Source organism: Penicillium odoratum (assembly GCF_028828045.1).
Source record: "Penicillium odoratum strain IBT 22623 chromosome Unknown utg000004l_segment0_segment0, whole genome shotgun sequence".
In the NCBI taxonomy this organism is placed as follows: Eukaryota; Fungi; Ascomycota; class Eurotiomycetes; order Eurotiales; family Aspergillaceae; genus Penicillium; species Penicillium odoratum.
In genome coordinates this window covers 1,163,601-1,182,839 of record NW_026643146.1, presented here as the reverse complement: position 1 = coordinate 1,182,839, position 19,239 = coordinate 1,163,601, and the positions used below count along the sequence as shown (strand labels likewise).

Below are 19,239 nucleotides of genomic sequence, written 5' to 3'. Positions count from 1 at the left end.
AGATATAATACTACTCTAAAGAAACTCTGCTGTCGGCTTCGTCCTGAAAAAGCGAGGAACTTGATCAACGAATTTCAATTGATCTGGTGCCTCCAAATATTCTTTCTATCTATAAAAATGTCGAAATTAATGACTTGGACATAAGAAGTAAGATTAAACAAGAGACAATATCATGCTGAACAAGACTACCTAAGCTGCTAGTACGTACGAAGTCATTCAAAATTATATACGACCCTCTGTTGGCTTCTAGTACTATTACGAGATAGAAATGGAAGCTTGTATCATCTCACTGCTGCCTTCTATCTTACTCTCTTATACATCAATAATGCAAAAATAAACTTCGTCTCTTCTCTTACTTACTAACTATGGGATAATCCTTCCACACGGCCAGCAGGTATCACTTACAGACAGGTGCTGGAATTCTGTTGATTTAAGTCATATTGCATTTAATTCTTCTATTTACTAGCTGCATGATCGCTTCAGATTAATAATAATGGCTTGATTAATTACAATGCTACTCTAATTGGCGCAAAAGCCACCTGGGCATATTGCACAAAGGCTTCATGCACATGTGTTCTCTAATGTTCCAATCATCCTAATAAAAAATCAGATAGTCAATAGCTAGACTCTCCTTGTCTTTAGAGCTGAACTCATTGAAATTAACCACTGAAAAATAAGAAATAAGCTTAAAGAGACATGATCCAGCCAAAAGGACCTAATTAGATACTATGGTCCCCACTATAAAATCTTACGTGATCTTCCACACCGCCCGATATTTTTTCTGCAACGAACCCGATTTTTTTCTATGGTCACCGCCTGTTGATTTCTTCCTGTCGAGAGATTGCTGGTTGAGTTTCTGGGGATTCAATCGTTTCATTCTTTCTGTCTGTTACAAATTCCCCGCTGAGGCAAGAGATACTTCTACGTATCTAAGCGAGTGATTCAATTCCTCGCCCATTGCCTTCACCATGGCTCCCGCCAAAGACGACGACTTTGTCTTTACGCTATCCGACGAGGAGGATGTCCCCCGTTTCGACGATGACGATGACGAAGGAGATGAGATGAACGGCGCGGCCGATGCGAGCGACAACAAGAAGCGCAAGCGTGAGGCTGAGACGTCGAAGGGAAAGAACAAGAAGTTGAAGCAGCAGAACAAGGACAAGAAGAAGGGCAAGGGCAAGGCTAACTCTGTTGAGGAAGAGGAAGAGGAAGAGGAGGAAGAGGCTGACGAGGTTCCCGCTGGTAACGATGATGGTGCTTTGAACCCCGACTTTGAGTTCGACGTTGCCGGACTCGCGAATTCGGGCGTTACCGAAGGTTTCGATGGATGGGGTCTTGATGATTCCAAGCAAGATGCTCCTGGCGGCGACAAGAAGGCCGTTGACATTGACGACATCATCGAGCGGAGACAAGCCAAAAAGGAGGCTGCCGCTGCGAAGAAGCAGAAGAAGAAGGAAGCTGCGGAGCCTGTGTTCGATGGCGTGGAAAGCGGCGACGAAGATGGTGGTATGGAGGTCGATTTCGAAGACGATGAATTGATGGCGGATGATGGCTTTGGTATGGGTGCCGATGGCGAGGAAGAGAGCGAAGCCGAGGGCCCTGAGCCTGGCTCTGGTCCTGAAGACGAGGAGGAGGAAAGCGACAATGACGAAGAGGACGGCGATGCATCCGACAACGACTCCGTCGCTACCCCAGTTAACCACCCCGACGACGTATCTGATCGTGAGGAGGACTCTGATGCAGAGAGTGAGGTTGACGATGAGGAGGCAGCGAAGCGCAAAGCTTTCTTTGCCCCCGAAGAGAAGACCGACAGCAAGGATGGGGAGAAGAGCACATTCCAAGACTTCAACCTCTCTCGTCCTATCCTCCGAGGTCTCGCCTCGGTTGGCTTCACAGACCCGACTCCTATTCAGCGCAAGGCTATCCCCGTGGCACTGCTGGGCAAGGATATCGTCGGTAGTGCCGTGACCGGTTCCGGCAAGACTGGTGCTTTCATTGTTCCCATCCTCGAACGTCTCCTCTTCCGTCCTCGCAAAACTCCTACCTCTCGTGTCGTTATTCTGATGCCCACTCGTGAGCTGGCGGTGCAATGTTACAACGTCGCCGTCAAACTAGCCACCTTTACCGACGTCACCTTCTGTCAACTTATCGGTGGTTTCAGTCTCCGTGAACAAGAGAACATCCTTAAGAAACGACCCGATGTCATTATCGCCACCCCCGGTCGTTTCATTGATCACATGCGCAACTCCCCCAGCTTTACTGTCGATACCCTTGAGATTCTGGTTCTTGATGAAGCCGATCGTATGCTTGAAGATGGATTCGCGGACGAGCTGAACGAAATTTTGACTACTATCCCCAAGTCTCGTCAAACCATGCTTTTCTCCGCTACGATGACTGAGAAGATTGACTCGCTTATCCGTGTTGGCATGAACCGTCCTATGCGACTGATGGTGGATGCGAAGAAGCAGACGGTCGTGACTTTGACTCAAGAATTCGTCCGGTTACGTCCTGGTCGCGAGGACAAGCGTCTTGGTTATCTATTGTATCTGTGCAAGGAAATCTACACTGGTCGTGTGATTGTGTTTTTCCGACAAAAGAAAGAGGCCCATCGGGTCCGCATCATCTTTGCTCTTCTGGGCCTGAAGGCGGCCGAATTACACGGTAGTCTGAGTCAAGAACAGGTATGCTAACAAAATTGTGTTACATCTTCGGATCCAATGCTAACTAGCCCCTTATCTAGCGTATCAAAAGTGTTGAGAACTTCCGAGATGGTAAAGTCGCCTATTTGCTCGCGACCGATGTCGCCTCTCGTGGTCTAGATATCAAGGGTGTGGAGACCGTTATCAACTACGAAGCCCCGCAGAGCCATGAAATCTACCTGCATCGTGTTGGTCGTACCGCTCGTGCCGGTCGCATCGGTCGGGCGTGCACAATCGCCGCCGAACCAGACCGCAAAGTTGTCAAGATGGCCGTGAAGGCTGGCAAGGCTCAGGGTGCCAAGATTGTTAGCCGTGTCGTCGAACTTGCGACCGCTGATGAGTGGGCCCAAAAGGCTGTCGATCTCGAGGATGAGATCGAAGAGGTCCTTCAGGAAGAGAAACTTGAGAAGCAGATGACGCAGGCCGAGATGCAAGTGAACAAGGGTGATAACATGATGAAACACGGTGCGGAAATCATGTCCCGACCCAAGCGTACCTGGTTCGAGAGTGAGCAAGCAAAACGAATGGCCAAGCAGGCAGGTGCCGAGGCCTTGAACGGGCCCAACGCTCAATCTAAGAAGACTAAGCTTAGCAACAAGGATAAGAAGCGATTGGACGATGCTCAAATGCGCCATGATGGCAACATTGGGTGGAAAAAGGGCAAGGCGGACCGAGATGCGCCCCAGGGTAGAGGTGATAAAAAGGGGAAGGGCAAGCCTAAGGGTAAACCCCAGGGCAAGGGCAAGGGAAGAAAATAATTTATGGATACCAGGCGCATATACAATTATCTGTAGAAACAATGTATATTTCAAAATCACAGATATCATGGTTGATTTGAATGATTCAATTGATCAAGCTCGTTTACGTCGCTGTAAGTGTTTAAGTGGAACTGGGACTTGATTGGGGTGGGGAAAGTAACAACTGAGGTCTATATACTTCAATAATACTTTTGATTCAACGGTCTAACTCTTATATTTGTATGAAGATCACATGTATATGAGAGGTCACGATTACTATTCCAGTAAATTCCACGGGAGTTTCTTCGGAGTTATATAAGTCAAATAAAGTCAAAAAGGCAAGTAAGAAACTTACTCAAAGCGCCTTGCATACGACCCAACGATAATCGGAAAGGTGAACGCCCCCAACGCATGCGGAAATCTTTTATCAAAATCTATTGGTTAATCAAGTTTCGACTAAAAAGCCTTATTCCAAGCTAGTTCATCTCTTGGCTCAGCTAAAATACATAATACCTCAGCCCAATATAGAGAAAGAAAGTTTTCTATACCCAAAAAACCCCCCGCGATATCGTTCCTAAAGGGTTAAAGCCCCACGCTATTAAATTCTTGGGGCCAAATTTTCGCCGATTCCCCTCCTTTAGTTACTCTTAGAAATCTCCCCTTTCCACACATTATCGTTCCAACAGATTCTTAGTTACGCTGTGTCCTTTCTTTTCCTGTTGAACGCCAATGGGGGTCGCGTGTCGCGAAGTCCCGTGAAGGTTGCGTCATGGGGGTCGAGGGCTCAGCAGGCAGTGATGTGCCGCTAAAGACAAGTCTTCCTCGAAAGAGCGCCTTTTCATGTGAAGCATGCCGCAAGCGCAAGGTGGGCACGCATCCTATCTGGTCGGATAGGTTCCGAAGGTCTCTCATAGGCTAATCAATGGAGCTTATAGGTCAAGTGTAACGGAGTTTCTCCGTCGTGTTCAAGATGCGCCGCCCGTGGAGAGGTGTGCGTCTACAGCTTGTGAGTTATCGCGACCGGTTAAGCTCCGCTTGGCTGATCCCCCCACTTTTGATTTCTTTGCTTTATTTTTATCGTTTCTAATATCTTCAAGGGCTCCGACCTTATCATATACCAAACAACTTGAAACGAGGGTCGCGCAATTGGAGGATGCGCTGTCGAAGCTTCGAAATCAAAATGCTAATTCGGAGGCCAGGAAGGTGAGCTCGCCGGCTTCGGTGGCGGAGTCGAGTTCCAGCGCTGGACGCAGGATTAAGATGGAGCATGACGAGACGGGCGAACTTGCTAGGGAGTTTGATGGATTGAATGTGGAAGATGACGGTCGCATTTCTTTTCATGGTCCGACCAGTCTGTTTCAGCTGCCCAGCGGGGCTGTGAGTGAGACGGCGTCGACCTCGCATTTCGCACAGGAGCTCGAGGCTCGCAAGGAGCGCTTAATCAATAATGCATGGCGAGAACGGGCGTTCGAGCAGATGGCGACCATGCCGGTAAGGCCTCTCTATGCAGAAGTAAATTTCAAAGGACCTGCGCTAACGGCCTCTGATACTAGGAACCTTTCCAATACCTCATCGACTCGCATTGGTGCTGGATCCAACCTTTGTTCAACTTTGTCTACCGACCAGCTTTTACCCGTTCGCCTATCCCACCATATTCCCCTTTGACAGTGACTGACTAGCTGGCAGGTGATATGAAATTGAATGGCCCATATTATTCTGACGTTCTACTCAACGCTATCTTATCTCATTCGGTGCGATGGTGCAAAGAAGAACCTCAAGTCGGACCGCTTCTTGACGCCTTCGATGGCGGAGCACAATTTTATCAACGTGCGCGAACTGGACTATTCGCTACGCTCCAGAGCGGCTACGCAGAAATTCCTACTATTCAGACACTCCTCCTTCTTAGTGCACAGGAATGTGGCCGTGGGAACCGAACACAAGCATGGCTATACAGTGGAATGGCGTTCCGCTTGCTAGACGATCTAGGTATCTCAATCGACAGCCGCAAATATCCTGGAACGGCTCAGTTGAGCGACGAGGATATTGAAATCCGCAATCGACTCTTCTGGAGCTGTTACTTCTGGGACAAGATTGTATCGTTGTATTTCGGTCGGGCACCGGCAATGCAGCATTCACGAGTTAGCCCGCCGCGGATGATATGTAGGTTGAAAGTTCTACTGAAATGGCATGTCAATACTGACGAACCTTTAGTGGATGACACCTCAGAGATTGAAAATTGGACACCTCATGGAGTGACCTTCCCCGATGGAACGCAATATCCGCCTACGCAGGCACATTCCACCTCGTGTTTTATGAAAATGTGCGGGCTGGCAGAAATCCTGAACCAAATCCTCGTCCATATTTATGATCCAATGCGCCAGAGTACCGAGGCAGAATTCTTTGAATGTGTACAGGAGCAGGCAAAGAGCTTGAGTGACTGGTGGGAGGAACTTCCCGAATACCTGAAGCTGGTTGCCACCGATCTACCCCCGTATTGCCCACCGAGCCATATAATGACATTGAAGTACGTCTCTCTGTTCCTTGTCCTCTGAGAGGCCATGCTAACCCCGTTCAGCTGCTTTTATCACACGATCAATATCCTGCTCCATCGCCCAATCCTTTGTTCTCGGGCTTTATTACAGACGCGGCAAGAACCATATGATACGAGCCATCTCGTCCAGTGCATGGCTTCAGCAACTTCAATCTTGTCTCTGTTTGATCTATACCGCCGAACATTTGGAGACGCCCATGTTGTCCTCTCTCTCGCGTACAGCATCTACACCGCCGCTTCAATCTTCCTGCTCGAGATTCAGGCCTTGAAGTACGCTGCACCAGGCACACTCGACAAGCTCAAATTCTGTATCCTCGCCTTAGAACGAGTCAAGGTCTCCAATCCGGTCATGGCAACCGCCTTGAATCTGGTCTACCAGGAACTCCAGAAGCTGCAGATCGACATCCACGCCCCACCGAATCCCGAAAAGCCACATTACCCACCCCAACCACGACCCCACTCCACTCCCCACAGTCAATCTCCATCCGTCAGCAGCAATCCCTCCCGTCATGTCTCCCCGAGTCATCAACACCAGCGCCAACACAGTCGAGCAATGGGCACACAACCTGGTACTCCGGCTGCCAATACCACCGCGCCAATGATGTCCAGCTACACCTTCCAACAACCCGTCTCAGGCTTCGATATTTCGCAATTGAACGAAATGCCCCAGATGCCATCGACACATTTGCTCGGTGGCATGCCAAACGCTGTCATGACTGTCGACGATCCGCGGTCATACGATATAACACCCGAGGTATTCGAGGCGTTTTCGTATGCGCAGCCCATCACGACGAATATGACTTCTCCTTATGAGACAAATTGGCATAGCCAAAGTCAGTGATTGGTTGATGCGACGTGATTGACGAACTAAAAGATGATCCCCAATTGGTTAAGGTAGCGATGCAAATTTCTTGTCAAAAGTTTAGCGGATTCTTTTGTTGTTAGATCCGATTAGTATATAGGTTTTTTTCTGCCAAGATTTCTAAATGAATCTGATAGTTATCTAGTTTCCAACGAAGGATATATTCTATCTTAACAGAATTTCTTAATCATACTGAATATGAAGATGTACAAATCGCGGCATACTAGTCACGATGGGTGTATTTGGGTGTCAAACCCAGAAGGCGAACTTAAGACAAATACAAATTCTCATACATGAGAACATGAAGATCAATATTTAGGTAAGTAACGGATAACCGGCAAAGGTATATTAAATACAGAGGGTAGAGGATATTATACCCCTCAAGGACACGCAAAATGAAGAAGAGAAAGGCTATGCAAGCCACTGGGGGCACAGCGGCTGAAAGCAGGGGTATAGGTAAACAAAAGCACCATATGCGAACATATCTCGACATTCAAACGGCACCACTTTCAAACTCTGCAACTACAAAGTAGACTTAAACAGAGTCTGATCCTGATCACGAGACTCAACATCCTCTTCCGAGGAAATAGAATGATCCACATCCTTGACACGCGCATTCCAGCGCATATACCACGGACCAGCGAACAGCTCGTCCATCTGCTCCATAGACACACCCTTCGTCTCAGGCATCCAGACACCCAAGATGAGGAGACCACAGAAACAGATTAGCGCCCAGAACAGGTACGCACCCCAGACGTCCAGCGCGAACATGTTCGGCGTAACACGGACAACGGCGAACTGGAAGAACCAGTGCAAGCCCATGGAAATACCGTAGCAGACATTCCGGATGCGAGTGGGGAAGATCTCGGAGCCGTATAGGTAGGGAATTGTGCAGAGGCCGATGGACCAGCCAACGGCGTAGATGAAGACAGACGCGATAGCAGCGTTGGAAGCATTGGTGTTATCCCCAGAACCGGGCTGGAGACCCATATAAGCACCCATATAGATATGGGCTGCGAGCTGCAGCGAGAGGCCAGTAAGCGCGCAGCGACGACGACCGAAAAGATCGATAAGACCCCAGGTAAAAGCCATCGTGAAGACCAGCTTGACAATTCCGTAGACACCGGAGGAAATGAGTGACGCGTTGCTGCCGGTGATACCGGCGTACTGGAAGATAGTGGAGATGTAGTAGGTGATACCGTTCCCGCCGGACCACTGGGCGACAGTCTGCATGGCCATGAGGAGCCAGAAGCGCTGACGGTAATTTGGGTTGATTTGGGATTCTTTCAGAGCTTGCCAGTTGGAGATTGAGGCTAGGTTGGCGCGCTGCTTGGCTGCGGCGTCGATTTCCGCGAACTCGGCGAGGATCCGCTCGTCGTCTGGGGTAGTGCCGCGGAGGCGGGCGAGGACTTGTTTTGCTTCATCATGGCGCTGCTTTGAGGCGAGGTAGCGGGGTGTTTCAGGGCACCAGAAAGAGAGGATGAAGACGATTCCGACAGGGATCAGAGGGATGGCTTGAACTAGTCGGTATTGGGTGCGGGTGGCGGCCATGTGGAGATTCGCGCCATAATTAATGAAGAAGCCTTATCGGTAGCGTTAGCGTTGAGTGGCAAATGATAAGAACTTCAAATTCCAAAAAGCTCACCGATTGCAAGGATTGCGAGTAAAGTCACCATGGACAATCCCACGGCGAGACCACGAGTGGCCTTGGGAGCCACTTCTGACAGGTACATGGGAGATGTAACTGTAAGGAGACCAGCGCCCAAACCAGCAAAAATGCGGGAGAACAGCAGCAGGCCATAGATGCCCGAGGAAAAGACCTGGATAAAAGTACCAATTGCCCAGACTATAATTGCCAGACGGAATGACAAGATCCGACCTAGCTTATCGTTCAAGTATAGAGAGCTCAAGGCACCAAAAGCCGCACCCAAAGTCAAGAACGAGGAAATATTCGCCTTCCTGTTGGTCAACGCCGTAGCATCACCCTTCCAATCCGCAGAGAGCAGATCATAATCCTTTTCAAAAGATGGCAAGGACATGCTTGCACTAAAACCTCCCTCATCGTAACCTATAGGATAAATGGACCATAACCCGTTAGTCAAAAATGCCCCTTACTAGCCCCAACCAAGATCCCCTGGGCACGAGATAACAATCACATACCTTTTGGCATGCATCCACATGCAATCACGACAACGACAAAGGCATAGTATGGAGCGGTAGTCCATCGAGACCGATCCAGCCATTGCATGATGGCGATATTCCCAGGAAAAAGGGATCGGGGGACTGTGGAGGTGGAAGTACAGAATCTGGGGAAGATAAAGCTGTACGCAAACGAGGGAATATTAAGGAGAGTGGATTAGGGAAGACAAAGCCATCGGGATCCCGTGGGGAATCGGTCAACTTCCGTTGCAAATTTTCGATGCTCTCGAACCCCCCGAAGTCTCCCCTCATCGACGGAATCTTGGTCCCGACCCACCTACCCACCATGGATCCACTAACCCATTATAGACAACGGAGAATTAAGAGTTAAGAGTTGAGAGCAACTTGTATCGAGTTAAAATATTGAAGTTTTTTTATTGATGAAATCACAAATTTCACTACATGTAGGTCGCGCTACTAGATCTTCCAAAGTACTTGAATTACGGAAAAGCTATAGTGGGCCATGACTAGTCCGCGCTTTCCCCTCATGTAACTTAGCTGCATTTCTTGCGTAAAATTTGATCATTAGCTGCATATTCCGCACGCCTTTCCTTGCCTGTTTCGATTTAGCGCTTCCGCTTCCCGTTCCTTGCCGAGTGGAGTAGGGAGTCTCGATCGTTGAGAATTCCAAGATTTCCAGGATTTTGAAGTTTTCGCGGATGGATTTCCCTGAGGAACCAAACAGAACAAACTCAACATTCATGAGCACTGACCCCTTCCCGTGGACCAGTGAGATACACTTGTCGACACAATGATTGTATCTGATGCTGATCTGCTTTAAGGATTAGTTCTAGCGAAGCATTAAGTATATAAAGTGATTCTTTCATTTGCGGTCAAAAGAACCACCATGCACACTTGCGTGCACTCCGGTTGATTAGCTGAGGCTTTCTCAAATCCGTTGAGGATCTAGCGCGTTGGCTCGGAGAGCTATTCCATCTCAAACCGACTGCAACATACATCTTGCCATTTCCAGTCTGGCCTCTGGAATAATCCCCATTGTGACGGACCTAGCGATAAAACGTACACTCCACCCTTGACAATTCTCCGTGACAGATTGTCGATTAGCGGCTCGAGGAGTAGCTTCCTCTTCAGCGACTTGTCTCACTACGCATTCTTGTTGGACGGTCATGGTGGCCAGATGATAGTTGGTGAAGAAGTTATCGGCATTCACAGCATTGACCTTGCCTTCCGAAGGCTCGTACGTCATATGTTCTGCGTCCCCCTTGACCTGATACTCATAGCCTGGTACGTGTTCGCGAGCGAAAAATAGAGACCAGTGCAGAGGCTCCCCTTCGCCTTGGAGATAGTGGATGAGAGATAAATAGATCGGGGGTGGAGGGGACGGTGGCTTCGAGCCAGTGAGATCTAGCTTGTGCGCCTTCCATTCCTGTTCGCCTTTCTTCCTTGTAAAGGTGCGACCGTTGACTTCGCATACCTCTCTGAGGCGGACTGTTTTCATGGGGTTGTGGATGAAAGGTAATCGCTCATTTTCTGGGGACTATCCGTTAGTGCATTATTACCTAGTTTTGTCGGGCAGCATTAGTAGCACGGACGGTCTTAATTACTGACAGAGAGCGAGAAGCTAGGGAGCGAGGGAAGATAGTGAGATAGATCCAGATTCAAAGACAATAAATAATCCTTGTCTAGTTGGACATTGCGATATAGAAGTTCGTCTCGAGAGACAGTTCCCAATGTATAATGCAACTTGTTAATTTGATTATGTGACATGTATATACATACATTCCCTTGGCCTCTTACCCATATCTATATGTCTGTCCAGGTAATGTCGCTAAATTGTATTGTTTCACATCCAGATGTTGATTCCACCCCGGATTTCTCACGCTTCTTGGGTAGTCTTCTCATGTGCAACATTTGAAAGGAGGAAGCCATCGTGAGAATCAGTATCCGCCGCAGCTGAAGCATGCGTCCCAATCTGAGCATAATTCCCCGGCTTTGTAGAGCCATTCGGAATCCAGAATCGCTTGTCAATCCGGGAAAATGTCAAAATCCCGAGCGTAATAATCTCAAAGGTGAAGTTGAAGATATAGAAACACGCCTTCGAATCAAACCAGCCAGGATTGGTGGCAAGACGTACAGGACTCCATGTGACCCCGGTTTTGAATCCTGCAATCATCATACAGAAGCATGCGGACATCGTCACAATAAGCACCTGGCTTCGCGAGCTCCCTTGTCCAAACACTTCCTCGTCTTGAGATTTCGGCAGCAAGATTGCCGCAGCAATATGGAGAGCCGGGAGACAGTTGAAGACAAGCATGTAAGTAAGAGCCGCAAGTTGGACATCTCGACATTGTTGTTGGACGTGAGTGTCCAAAGTATACTCTGATACCACGACGGCTGTGATAACCATGACCAAGGCGGCACCGATCAGCGCATAGATGACCTTGAAAGCTTTGCGCAAGATCGGATGCCAGCCCACTTGTGGTTGCTTCGCTCGTAGAATACGCTGGGCGAGGACGAGGTTGATGATATAAAGAATCAGCACGCCCGCGTTAACAAAAATTTGGGCTGCTATCGCGATTCTGACTTTTGTTGGTTTCTGGGACCAGACGATGCGCAGGACGAGGGTGATGATTCTTGACATGCAGAAACCAAACATCATAGCTGATAGAATAAATTTGTGGCCTTTCCTGCGGTTGATTTGGAAGATGGTCATGTTTGTTGCTGCGAAGGAGATGTAGAGAACCATAAAAATGGCACAGACTGGGACATCTGGGAGAGTTGTTGGTAAACCACCCATTCCAGCTGTTTTTGATGAGTAAGGACCCCCTCGGGACTGTAGAGACTTTGACATGTTTAAATGATGATGCGACCGATGCACTCGAGCACCTGGGATGTAGTCAAGGTTTGGAATAGTGTTTGCAACGCAACAGTATATATATTAACCCTGGAGGTGCGAGGTGTCGATGTGAACTTGGAATTGAAGAACGACGGAAAGCTATTTAAATCCTACGTAAGACTCCTTTTGACCCAGCAGTAATAGGGGTGGAAAATTAGAATACTCACATGTGCACCAAAGACTATGTAGATCATCGGCCTCGGTCGATTAAGGTGTCCGCGGAGCCAATTTTAATGCGCATGCCGAGTCCCACACTACAGCAGCTATCGTCGCGTTCAGTTCGTTTTTTGCAATAATTGGGTCTCCGTTTCTTACTTATATTATCTATTTGTTTTTTTTGGAACGTAAAGTTACTATACTTATACATATAATGGCGAATATACAATAATGTAGTCTACCATAACTTGGTGATAGTAGTACTCTATCCTCATAGAAATTCGAAACTATAAATTGAACCGAGTATGGTATTAACCAAATCTCCATGACAACCATTTCCTATTTGCAACCTTGAGACATGTGCAATGTATTCATCATTTATCATGGGGTATGGCCCTTTGGTGCATAAGTCACCTAACTTAGGGTAAAATTTGTTATAAACTTGGTTATGGGTATATTCTGACGAGCGAACGGAGACCTACTGGACCCCTATGAATACAAGCATCGAGAGCCAACTGTCTGGACGACTAGAAGGCTCCATACAAACCGAGCAAACTTCGCGACCGTTCGCAATCTGTCCACTTCCCTCCTCCGTGCCTTAATTGTTTTACTGCAGAGGGTCTGCCGCTGCCCTGGGCTTCTATCTCGGGTCGAGCTGAGAGGCAAGGCGTGACAGTAAGATTTATAGTCGCAAACTGTCCGGGGGGTTCTAGCCTCTGTGAATGGCTTCGGTGCCAACCGACTGAGCCTCCTGATGAGGGGAAGCAACAGAGATACACTGCTCATGCATGTAAGTGTAGGGGCATCTTGCAACGTGTTCGCGAACTTGGGGCTTTCGTGTACGTGAGGCGTATCTTGCAGAGGACGCTCAGAAAACTTAGTACATGTCTTTCAGGCGATGGTCGCCTCGCTTGGAATGCTGCAATCTCTTAAATCTTCTGTTGCGAGACTTTCGAAGACGTTTTCACAATTCAGAATAGAGATTAGTCGCACAGGTGGTATGGCAATGACTATCGAAACTCACAATTAGATGGTAAAGCGACAGGCATTACGATTTTATCTTATAAATAAATATTTGTGGAGCGTCTTCTTCATTATGACCATGTCTATGTCTTCATGAAACTTCCGGGTATCAGACATAGCGAGTCAATTTTGCCAAGCCAGTTGCATCTTTCATTCCATGAATCCTCAAATATACGATGGGAACTCGTTAATCCCATTATACAAAAAGGCATTGTTGTCAAAAGTATCCGCCATTAGTGCATCCTGGTGAAGGTAGGCAGGGTCTTCTTCAATAAACCAGGAAAGATCATCCCATTGCTGGACGCCCTGTACACTTGAGGAAAGTGCATCAACGCTCAAAGGGAGAAGATTTGGTTGTTGACTTTGCATCCTCGAGGCCGATCTCCGCGTCGGCTCGATAATTTCCATTGCAGGCAGCTGAGACACACGAACATTTCGCTGAATGTGTACTTTTCCCAAGAGAGGAACATCCAGCATCAGTCTCCGCCCTTGGGTAGCGTGTTCGTCTTCTTGGAGCAGATTGATCAAAGAAGACAATGTGTTAACCGCACTTTCAGCAAATCGTGAGGTGGGAGTATTATTGATTATCCGGCGCATGAGATTGATAACTTGTTCCACCTCTCTCTCAGCCCTTGCCCGGTCAACATGCAGGCTGAATTGCCGATTTATTTTCGACGTATGGGAAAGCAGAAGAAGAATCACCGTGGCGGTGAAGGTGTGCAGCTCCATCATAGTGTGAAGGAAGAATCCCGGGGGTAGTACGTTGAGAAGAGTGGTATACCGCTGTATGACTGATTCGCATGCCTTGAAACAAGCGAGCTGGGTATTGTAGGGCTCTTCGCTTGAGTCTTGGCGCAAGGTAAGCGGCATATAAGCCCTCAAAAGCACGTAGTAATGGATAGCCTGTACTACGTTATCAGGCTCAATGTGCTCCATCTGCTGGGTCCACCAAGATTCTGGAGTCTGAGAGGCAAGTGACCTTAGCTCTTCGACCAGCTCAAACGTGGACTCTGAAAGTTCCGCAGTACTTTCGCGTGATATGTTCAGTTCATCCAAATGCTGAACCTTGCCAGCAATATTGGCCAGCTTGGTAAAATATAATCGAGATTGAACAACACCGTCCACGATCAATGCTTGGTCTTGTAGGTGTCTTTGCCAGCGCGTGTCTGGAGGAAGGTTGAGAATCAACCCTAAAAGTCTGTCTGCAGCGCAAATCATTTCCCATAACTGAGCTTTGCCAAACTGCACCTTATCGTCACTTGCTGCGGATGATATATTTCGCTGCACAGCTTGGAATGATCTAGGCAGGCCCATCAACTCGGCGATCGCGCTCACGTGCCGGAGCTTAACCCATGCTTTCTGGAAATTTCCCTGGGGTAATTGGCTAATTCAATAGTAGTTTAGTAACTGGAGTATCCGAAAAAAATATCAACTTACAGTCGAATCCAGTGAATACATAACATAATCCCAGATGTTGTGCCCAGCAGTCGATCATGAGTGATGATAGTCCTCTCCACAGTATTCGATATGACTCGGGAGAGATCAAACCGCCTCATGGACTCTCCAGACTGGCCAGCTGTAATGATCTCTTCTTGGGGCGTTTGCTGAGCAGTCATTGCTAGCGTAAGCATCCACGAGGCGAGTGCCATAGGGTCCACGTCCGGCTCTCTCATTTGATCGTAGCTAGAAATTGCTTCCTCGTCAGATCTGGCGATGAATGGCTGAGGAAGCAATGCGTGAAGAATTCTCAACCATTCAAATGATGATTTATAAATCCCGACCACCTCGTCTTTCGATGGGATCAATTTCTGAAGAGCTTGCCTCGCAGTCTCCAGCAAATTTGCAGATGCTCTCTCCCTACGTTCCTGTAGTTGTCCGGTTTTCTGGCGGCTATCTAAACTAAGCCAATCATTCTGGAAGAGTGACTGTAAATGCGATGGTCGTTCGGTTGTAATAATATCCGACATATTGGATTCGTCATCCGAGGTATACATTCCAAGGCTCTGTTGACTTGTAGCCAGTTCTGAAGCCAAATCTGCTTGAACACCGAGTTTGGATTCGATTTGATGTACCACTTTGATCAAGCTGGATACTTGCGATTCAAGGTGTGATATTCGTTGTCGGGAAGACACCCTCCGCGACGCGGTAGGTTTAGATTCTTGGGGTATACATTCTGAGCCCCGTTCCTCGCATCGTCGGCAAGCCAAGGCATCTTCAGAGGCTCGAATACAGCGAACTTTGCGACGTCTACCTATTCCAGGCGTTGTCGAGCGTAAGGTGGGGTGTCTGTTACCCTTTCCTTCGGGTGGGGCACCACTCACATTCTGTGCAACTTTTTGTACCACTCCGAATTCTTTGAGCCTCATGTTCCAGCATGGCTGTGGTGATTCGTTTTGACTGGTGCGCCAAACGCATATAAGAAGTTAACGGGTGTTACTCAGGAGTCGGGGTCCGGCGGACCATTTAAGGATCCGAGGCCGAACCACCTTTCGAACATCATGCTTATATACATGTCGCAGTCTTTTCGGGAAGAGAAGGGAGATGTGTATTTAGCAGAGAAAAGGGCGAAAGCTCAATGATAAAATAACAAGAACACACTATGTACAGATCAGCGCCTTGGATTCCTGATTCCTTGAAGTACGAACCAGTAGTGGAATTTAGAGCCTCTCTATCATTGGTCTATATAGCCATCAAAATATCTTCTTCCACAAGCCCAGCCGGGCTAGCTCAATCGGTAGAGCGTGAGACTCTTAATCTCAAGGTTGCGGGTTCGACCCCCGCGTTCGGTTCTCTTTTTCCCTTTTTTTTTCCCTGGAAAAAAACTTGCAACTTCTTTTTTCGGACCGTAACAGAAGTGTACCAGTATCAGATTAAGGTGAACCGTGGCGATCGAATTATTTACCCGGCAAGGACGCGGCTTGGCTCATCTACCATGCACAGCATTAGCTTAGTGTTGAAGGTGATATGCTACGCATGGATGAAGAAAGCACGAGAGGTATGACGTAGTGGTATGTACTATGAAGAAAAGATAAAATGTCTAAGAGAGACAGACAAGTGGGCACATATAACCAACCCACTGCCAGCGCGAAAATGTCACCGGAGCACGCATACACCCCGATAATTAGTTTGACCTCCAGCTCGGGTCGCGGGCCGGTCCAGGTCCCTATGTATTAGTCAATATTGCTACCGAGTAGTCTTATTATGTACGCCATTGATCTGATATTCTTATACATTGCTATTAAAAACCTCAATAGCCGCATGTATCAATATAGACAGACTAATAGCTTCTAGGGATATTATGTGTAAAAAGCATGCATCTGGCATATATTGATCATGATCTGGACCTATTCCCCTTGCAAGAAAACAGAGTGTATACGAGGCTCAGACTTTTCAGACAAACAAGTCGGAGGAAATATGTTCATAATTGTCAAGATATCTTATATCTCAAATATTGACGTTAGTAAAAGAATAATGCATATGGTGGGTCCAGATGTTTCATAAACTGTAGCGCAGGCCAAGCGGTGTACAGTGCTTCGCAGCACGTTCGCATAATGCCGAGCGGCTCCATCTTGTTTCTTCAGGTCGGATCTTGCCGCGTTACAATCCACTTGCCTCTGAACTTTGGCCCCTGAAATCATTTGGAAAAAAAAAAAATTGGTACCCACAACCGTGGCTTAGATGACAGGCCGTCAATCAGAAAGGGGTCGGAATGTTCCTACAAATCGTTTTCCCGCTCGCCAAACCTCCGCTTCACTATCCAAGTGGGTAGTCTCACTCGGTCGACTTCCGCGACTCCCTAAACGGTCACCTGGTATCCCACGCTCACTTTTATTGCTTAACTGTTGAAACAGACAGTGGGTCAGATCTGAAAAGGTCCATGTTGTGGATTGGTACGGAGTACACGGCACGGCAAAAATTTTTTATGTGAACGATTTCCTTGCTTTTCTACGAGTTAGTTCGACATTCCCGGACGTTGACCGACAGGCGGCATGTTGCCGGTCAAAGCTGCCGTACGGGTTACGAGTATCAGATCCTGCTCATCGGTGAGTTGACAGCCGTGTTTCGCCTCTTTCTTTACACTCTTTCTCCCTTTTTATGGCGCTTTGTTCTCCAAACCCTATCTTCTTGCCGCCAGCATGCTGATTTCCACACAGCCCGCCTCCAATATCTTGAACTCACCGCGTCTATCACTAACGGGGGTTTCTTCAACGCGTGTTGAACGACGACTGAACCATATCACCAAAGAGAAAAGAAGAATCCCTGCCCAATCATGGGATAGCCACATGCATGTCGTGGAACCTCAGCGGTTCCCAGTCTCAAAGACAGCAGTATATCAACCATCAGTGCACACACTGGCCGATGCTCTTGCCTTTGAGACAGCTATCGGTGTGGAGAACCTCGTCCTTGTTCAGCCATCTATCTATGGCACAGACAACTCATGCTTACTTGCTGCTTTAATGAGACTCGGTCCATCCCGAGGCCGTGGCGTGGTTGTAGTTGACCCGACTACCAAGCCAGAATCCGAAATTCTGGACGAGTGGCACACCCTCGGAGTTCGTGGTCTACGAGTGAATCTACAGTCCGTTGGCAAAGTGATGGAACCAACTGAGTTAGAAGAGACACTATTTCAACACGCCAAGATTGCACGCCCTCGGAACTGGATCATTGAAATCTACCTTCCTCTCAAGATGGTCCCTGTACTCGAGTCTATCGTCCCTCGTCTCGGCGTTACCGTCTGCGTCGATCACTTCGGCAGCCCTGATCTATCCCTTCCAAAGGGCGAAGACAGCGTTCCATTCGACCCATATACGCTACCCGGTTTCCAGTCCTTGATCTCTTTATTACAAGCCGGAAATACCTATATTAAAGTTTCCGCTCCCTACCGACTTACGAATGACACCGCTCAACACCAATTAAAGGCCATGGCCCGCGAGTTCCTAGCAGCTGCCCCGGATCGAACCATTTATGCTACCGACTGGCCTCACACCCGCTTCACTGGCATTGACATCAACCCATTCACAGAGTGGTGCTTGGATCTTTGCTCGGATGTGCCAGGATTGGCAGAGAAATTGTTTCGGAGAAACACCGAGAGGATGCTCAGTGTGGATTCCTGTTGAGTGGGCCTGGGATGATTTCAACTTTTCTCATAGCCTTTGCATTGCGTTGTGGCGTTTTTAAGCATTAGTATATCCCTGGTTTGATCATGATAATCGCCTGTTCCAATGAAGCAACTAAGTCCGCTCTTCCTGTTTACGATAAGCTTGTGTATCCCTTCAAGTCGTCCAATTTCTGATCCGAAATAAAGCAAAAAGTCCACATGGTGTATTACCAAGGGCAAGAAGTAAATTTATGTAATCCAATCTCTGTTCAACGGGCATTATTGACGCCGCACAAGCTCGCAAGAAGCATTCCCCATCGTGAATCAATCGTGTCCGGATATCAATATGATCCCTCCCCCATCTTTAGCTCTAGATATCCTCGGCGTTCTGGAAGACAACGTGCGAAGTACAGACCTTCTGCGGGCCCTATAGGATAAATCAAATTAGCACCCATCCAACCCACTCGTCTGATCAACTCAAAGCGATTAAAGTGAAAGGCACTTACAATCTCATAACAACAGGCAGGTCGAGACTGATCCTCACACAGCTGAGGCTCCGTCAGCAGAACACCTGCAATAAGGCATATTAGTGGACTGGACAATCTTCTCTATTTCCATCGCAAATATGTCGAATACATACAGTCTTCGGCCGTGTTAGCCTTGGGGTTTCCTCTCGCGGCTGTCAGATCACGGCAGCAGTAGGGGTTCTGCACCATGCCGGTCTTGTCTTGAGCGAATTGGCAGCTCATATTGATCTTGCTTGCGGAGCCCATGGCTAGGGTAATGGCAATGACAACGGCCGATGAGAAACGCATATTGATAGTCGAATAGGGTATAATTGGCAAGCGAATCGTCGGAACTCGGGTATTTGGACAGGTATGAAATCGGTTGATGTCTAGGAAGTGGTCGCGTTTTCTGGGAAAAACGCATGGACAGCGACCAGGCTACGAAGGAGTTCTCCAGTGTTAGAAATGCCTTGCTCCATTGGCTCGCAAGGAAATTTCCTGCCTTCTACGGAGGTATGGAGGTAAATTCTCGTGCGTTGATTGGAAGGGAG

At 47.9% G+C, this 19,239-nt stretch overlaps 7 protein-coding genes across 7 annotated transcripts; 2 read left to right on the top strand and 5 right to left on the bottom strand.

Annotated features, from left to right (window-relative positions):
- Nucleotides 1-968: 968 nt before the first annotated feature.
- On the top strand, nt 969-6,828 carry N7520_004705 (Helicase C-terminal; the record flags this gene model as incomplete). The annotated part of the gene is made up of 9 exons (XM_057138639.1): nt 969-2,681; nt 2,741-3,422; nt 4,228-4,301; nt 4,372-4,442; nt 4,534-4,927; nt 4,990-5,071; nt 5,123-5,596; nt 5,648-5,960; nt 6,012-6,828. The coding sequence occupies 9 exons, from the start codon at nt 969-971 to the stop codon at nt 6,826-6,828; spliced, it is 4,620 nt and encodes a 1,539-aa protein (XP_056996846.1).
- Nucleotides 6,829-7,371: 543 nt separating this feature from the next.
- N7520_004704 (uncharacterized protein) lies at nt 7,372-9,097 on the bottom strand (the record flags this gene model as incomplete). Its single annotated transcript, XM_057138638.1, has 3 exons — nt 7,372-8,432; nt 8,495-8,917; nt 9,010-9,097. The coding sequence occupies 3 exons, from the start codon at nt 9,095-9,097 to the stop codon at nt 7,372-7,374; spliced, it is 1,572 nt and encodes a 523-aa protein (XP_056996845.1).
- Nucleotides 9,098-9,985: 888 nt separating this feature from the next.
- Nucleotides 9,986-10,507, bottom strand: N7520_004703 (uncharacterized protein; the record flags this gene model as incomplete). Its single annotated transcript, XM_057138637.1, has 1 exon — nt 9,986-10,507. One exon carries the CDS (start codon nt 10,505-10,507, stop codon nt 9,986-9,988), a length of 522 nt encoding a protein of 173 aa, XP_056996844.1.
- A 378-nt stretch (nt 10,508-10,885) lies between these two features.
- On the bottom strand, nt 10,886-11,860 carry N7520_004702 (uncharacterized protein; the record flags this gene model as incomplete). The annotated part of the gene is made up of 1 exon (XM_057138636.1): nt 10,886-11,860. The coding sequence occupies one exon, from the start codon at nt 11,858-11,860 to the stop codon at nt 10,886-10,888; it is 975 nt and encodes a 324-aa protein (XP_056996843.1).
- Nucleotides 11,861-13,249: 1,389 nt separating this feature from the next.
- On the bottom strand, nt 13,250-15,450 carry N7520_004701 (Zn(II)2Cys6 transcription factor; the record flags this gene model as incomplete). The annotated part of the gene is made up of 2 exons (XM_057138635.1): nt 13,250-14,468; nt 14,522-15,450. The coding sequence occupies 2 exons, from the start codon at nt 15,448-15,450 to the stop codon at nt 13,250-13,252; spliced, it is 2,148 nt and encodes a 715-aa protein (XP_056996842.1).
- A 1,770-nt stretch (nt 15,451-17,220) lies between these two features.
- Nucleotides 17,221-18,201, top strand: N7520_004700 (putative TIM barrel metal-dependent hydrolase; the record flags this gene model as incomplete). Its single annotated transcript, XM_057138634.1, has 1 exon — nt 17,221-18,201. One exon carries the CDS (start codon nt 17,221-17,223, stop codon nt 18,199-18,201), a length of 981 nt encoding a protein of 326 aa, XP_056996841.1.
- A 351-nt stretch (nt 18,202-18,552) lies between these two features.
- On the bottom strand, nt 18,553-18,997 carry N7520_004699 (uncharacterized protein; the record flags this gene model as incomplete). The annotated part of the gene is made up of 3 exons (XM_057138633.1): nt 18,553-18,609; nt 18,689-18,753; nt 18,823-18,997. The coding sequence occupies 3 exons, from the start codon at nt 18,995-18,997 to the stop codon at nt 18,553-18,555; spliced, it is 297 nt and encodes a 98-aa protein (XP_056996840.1).
- Between the last annotated feature and the right edge of the window lie 242 nt (nt 18,998-19,239).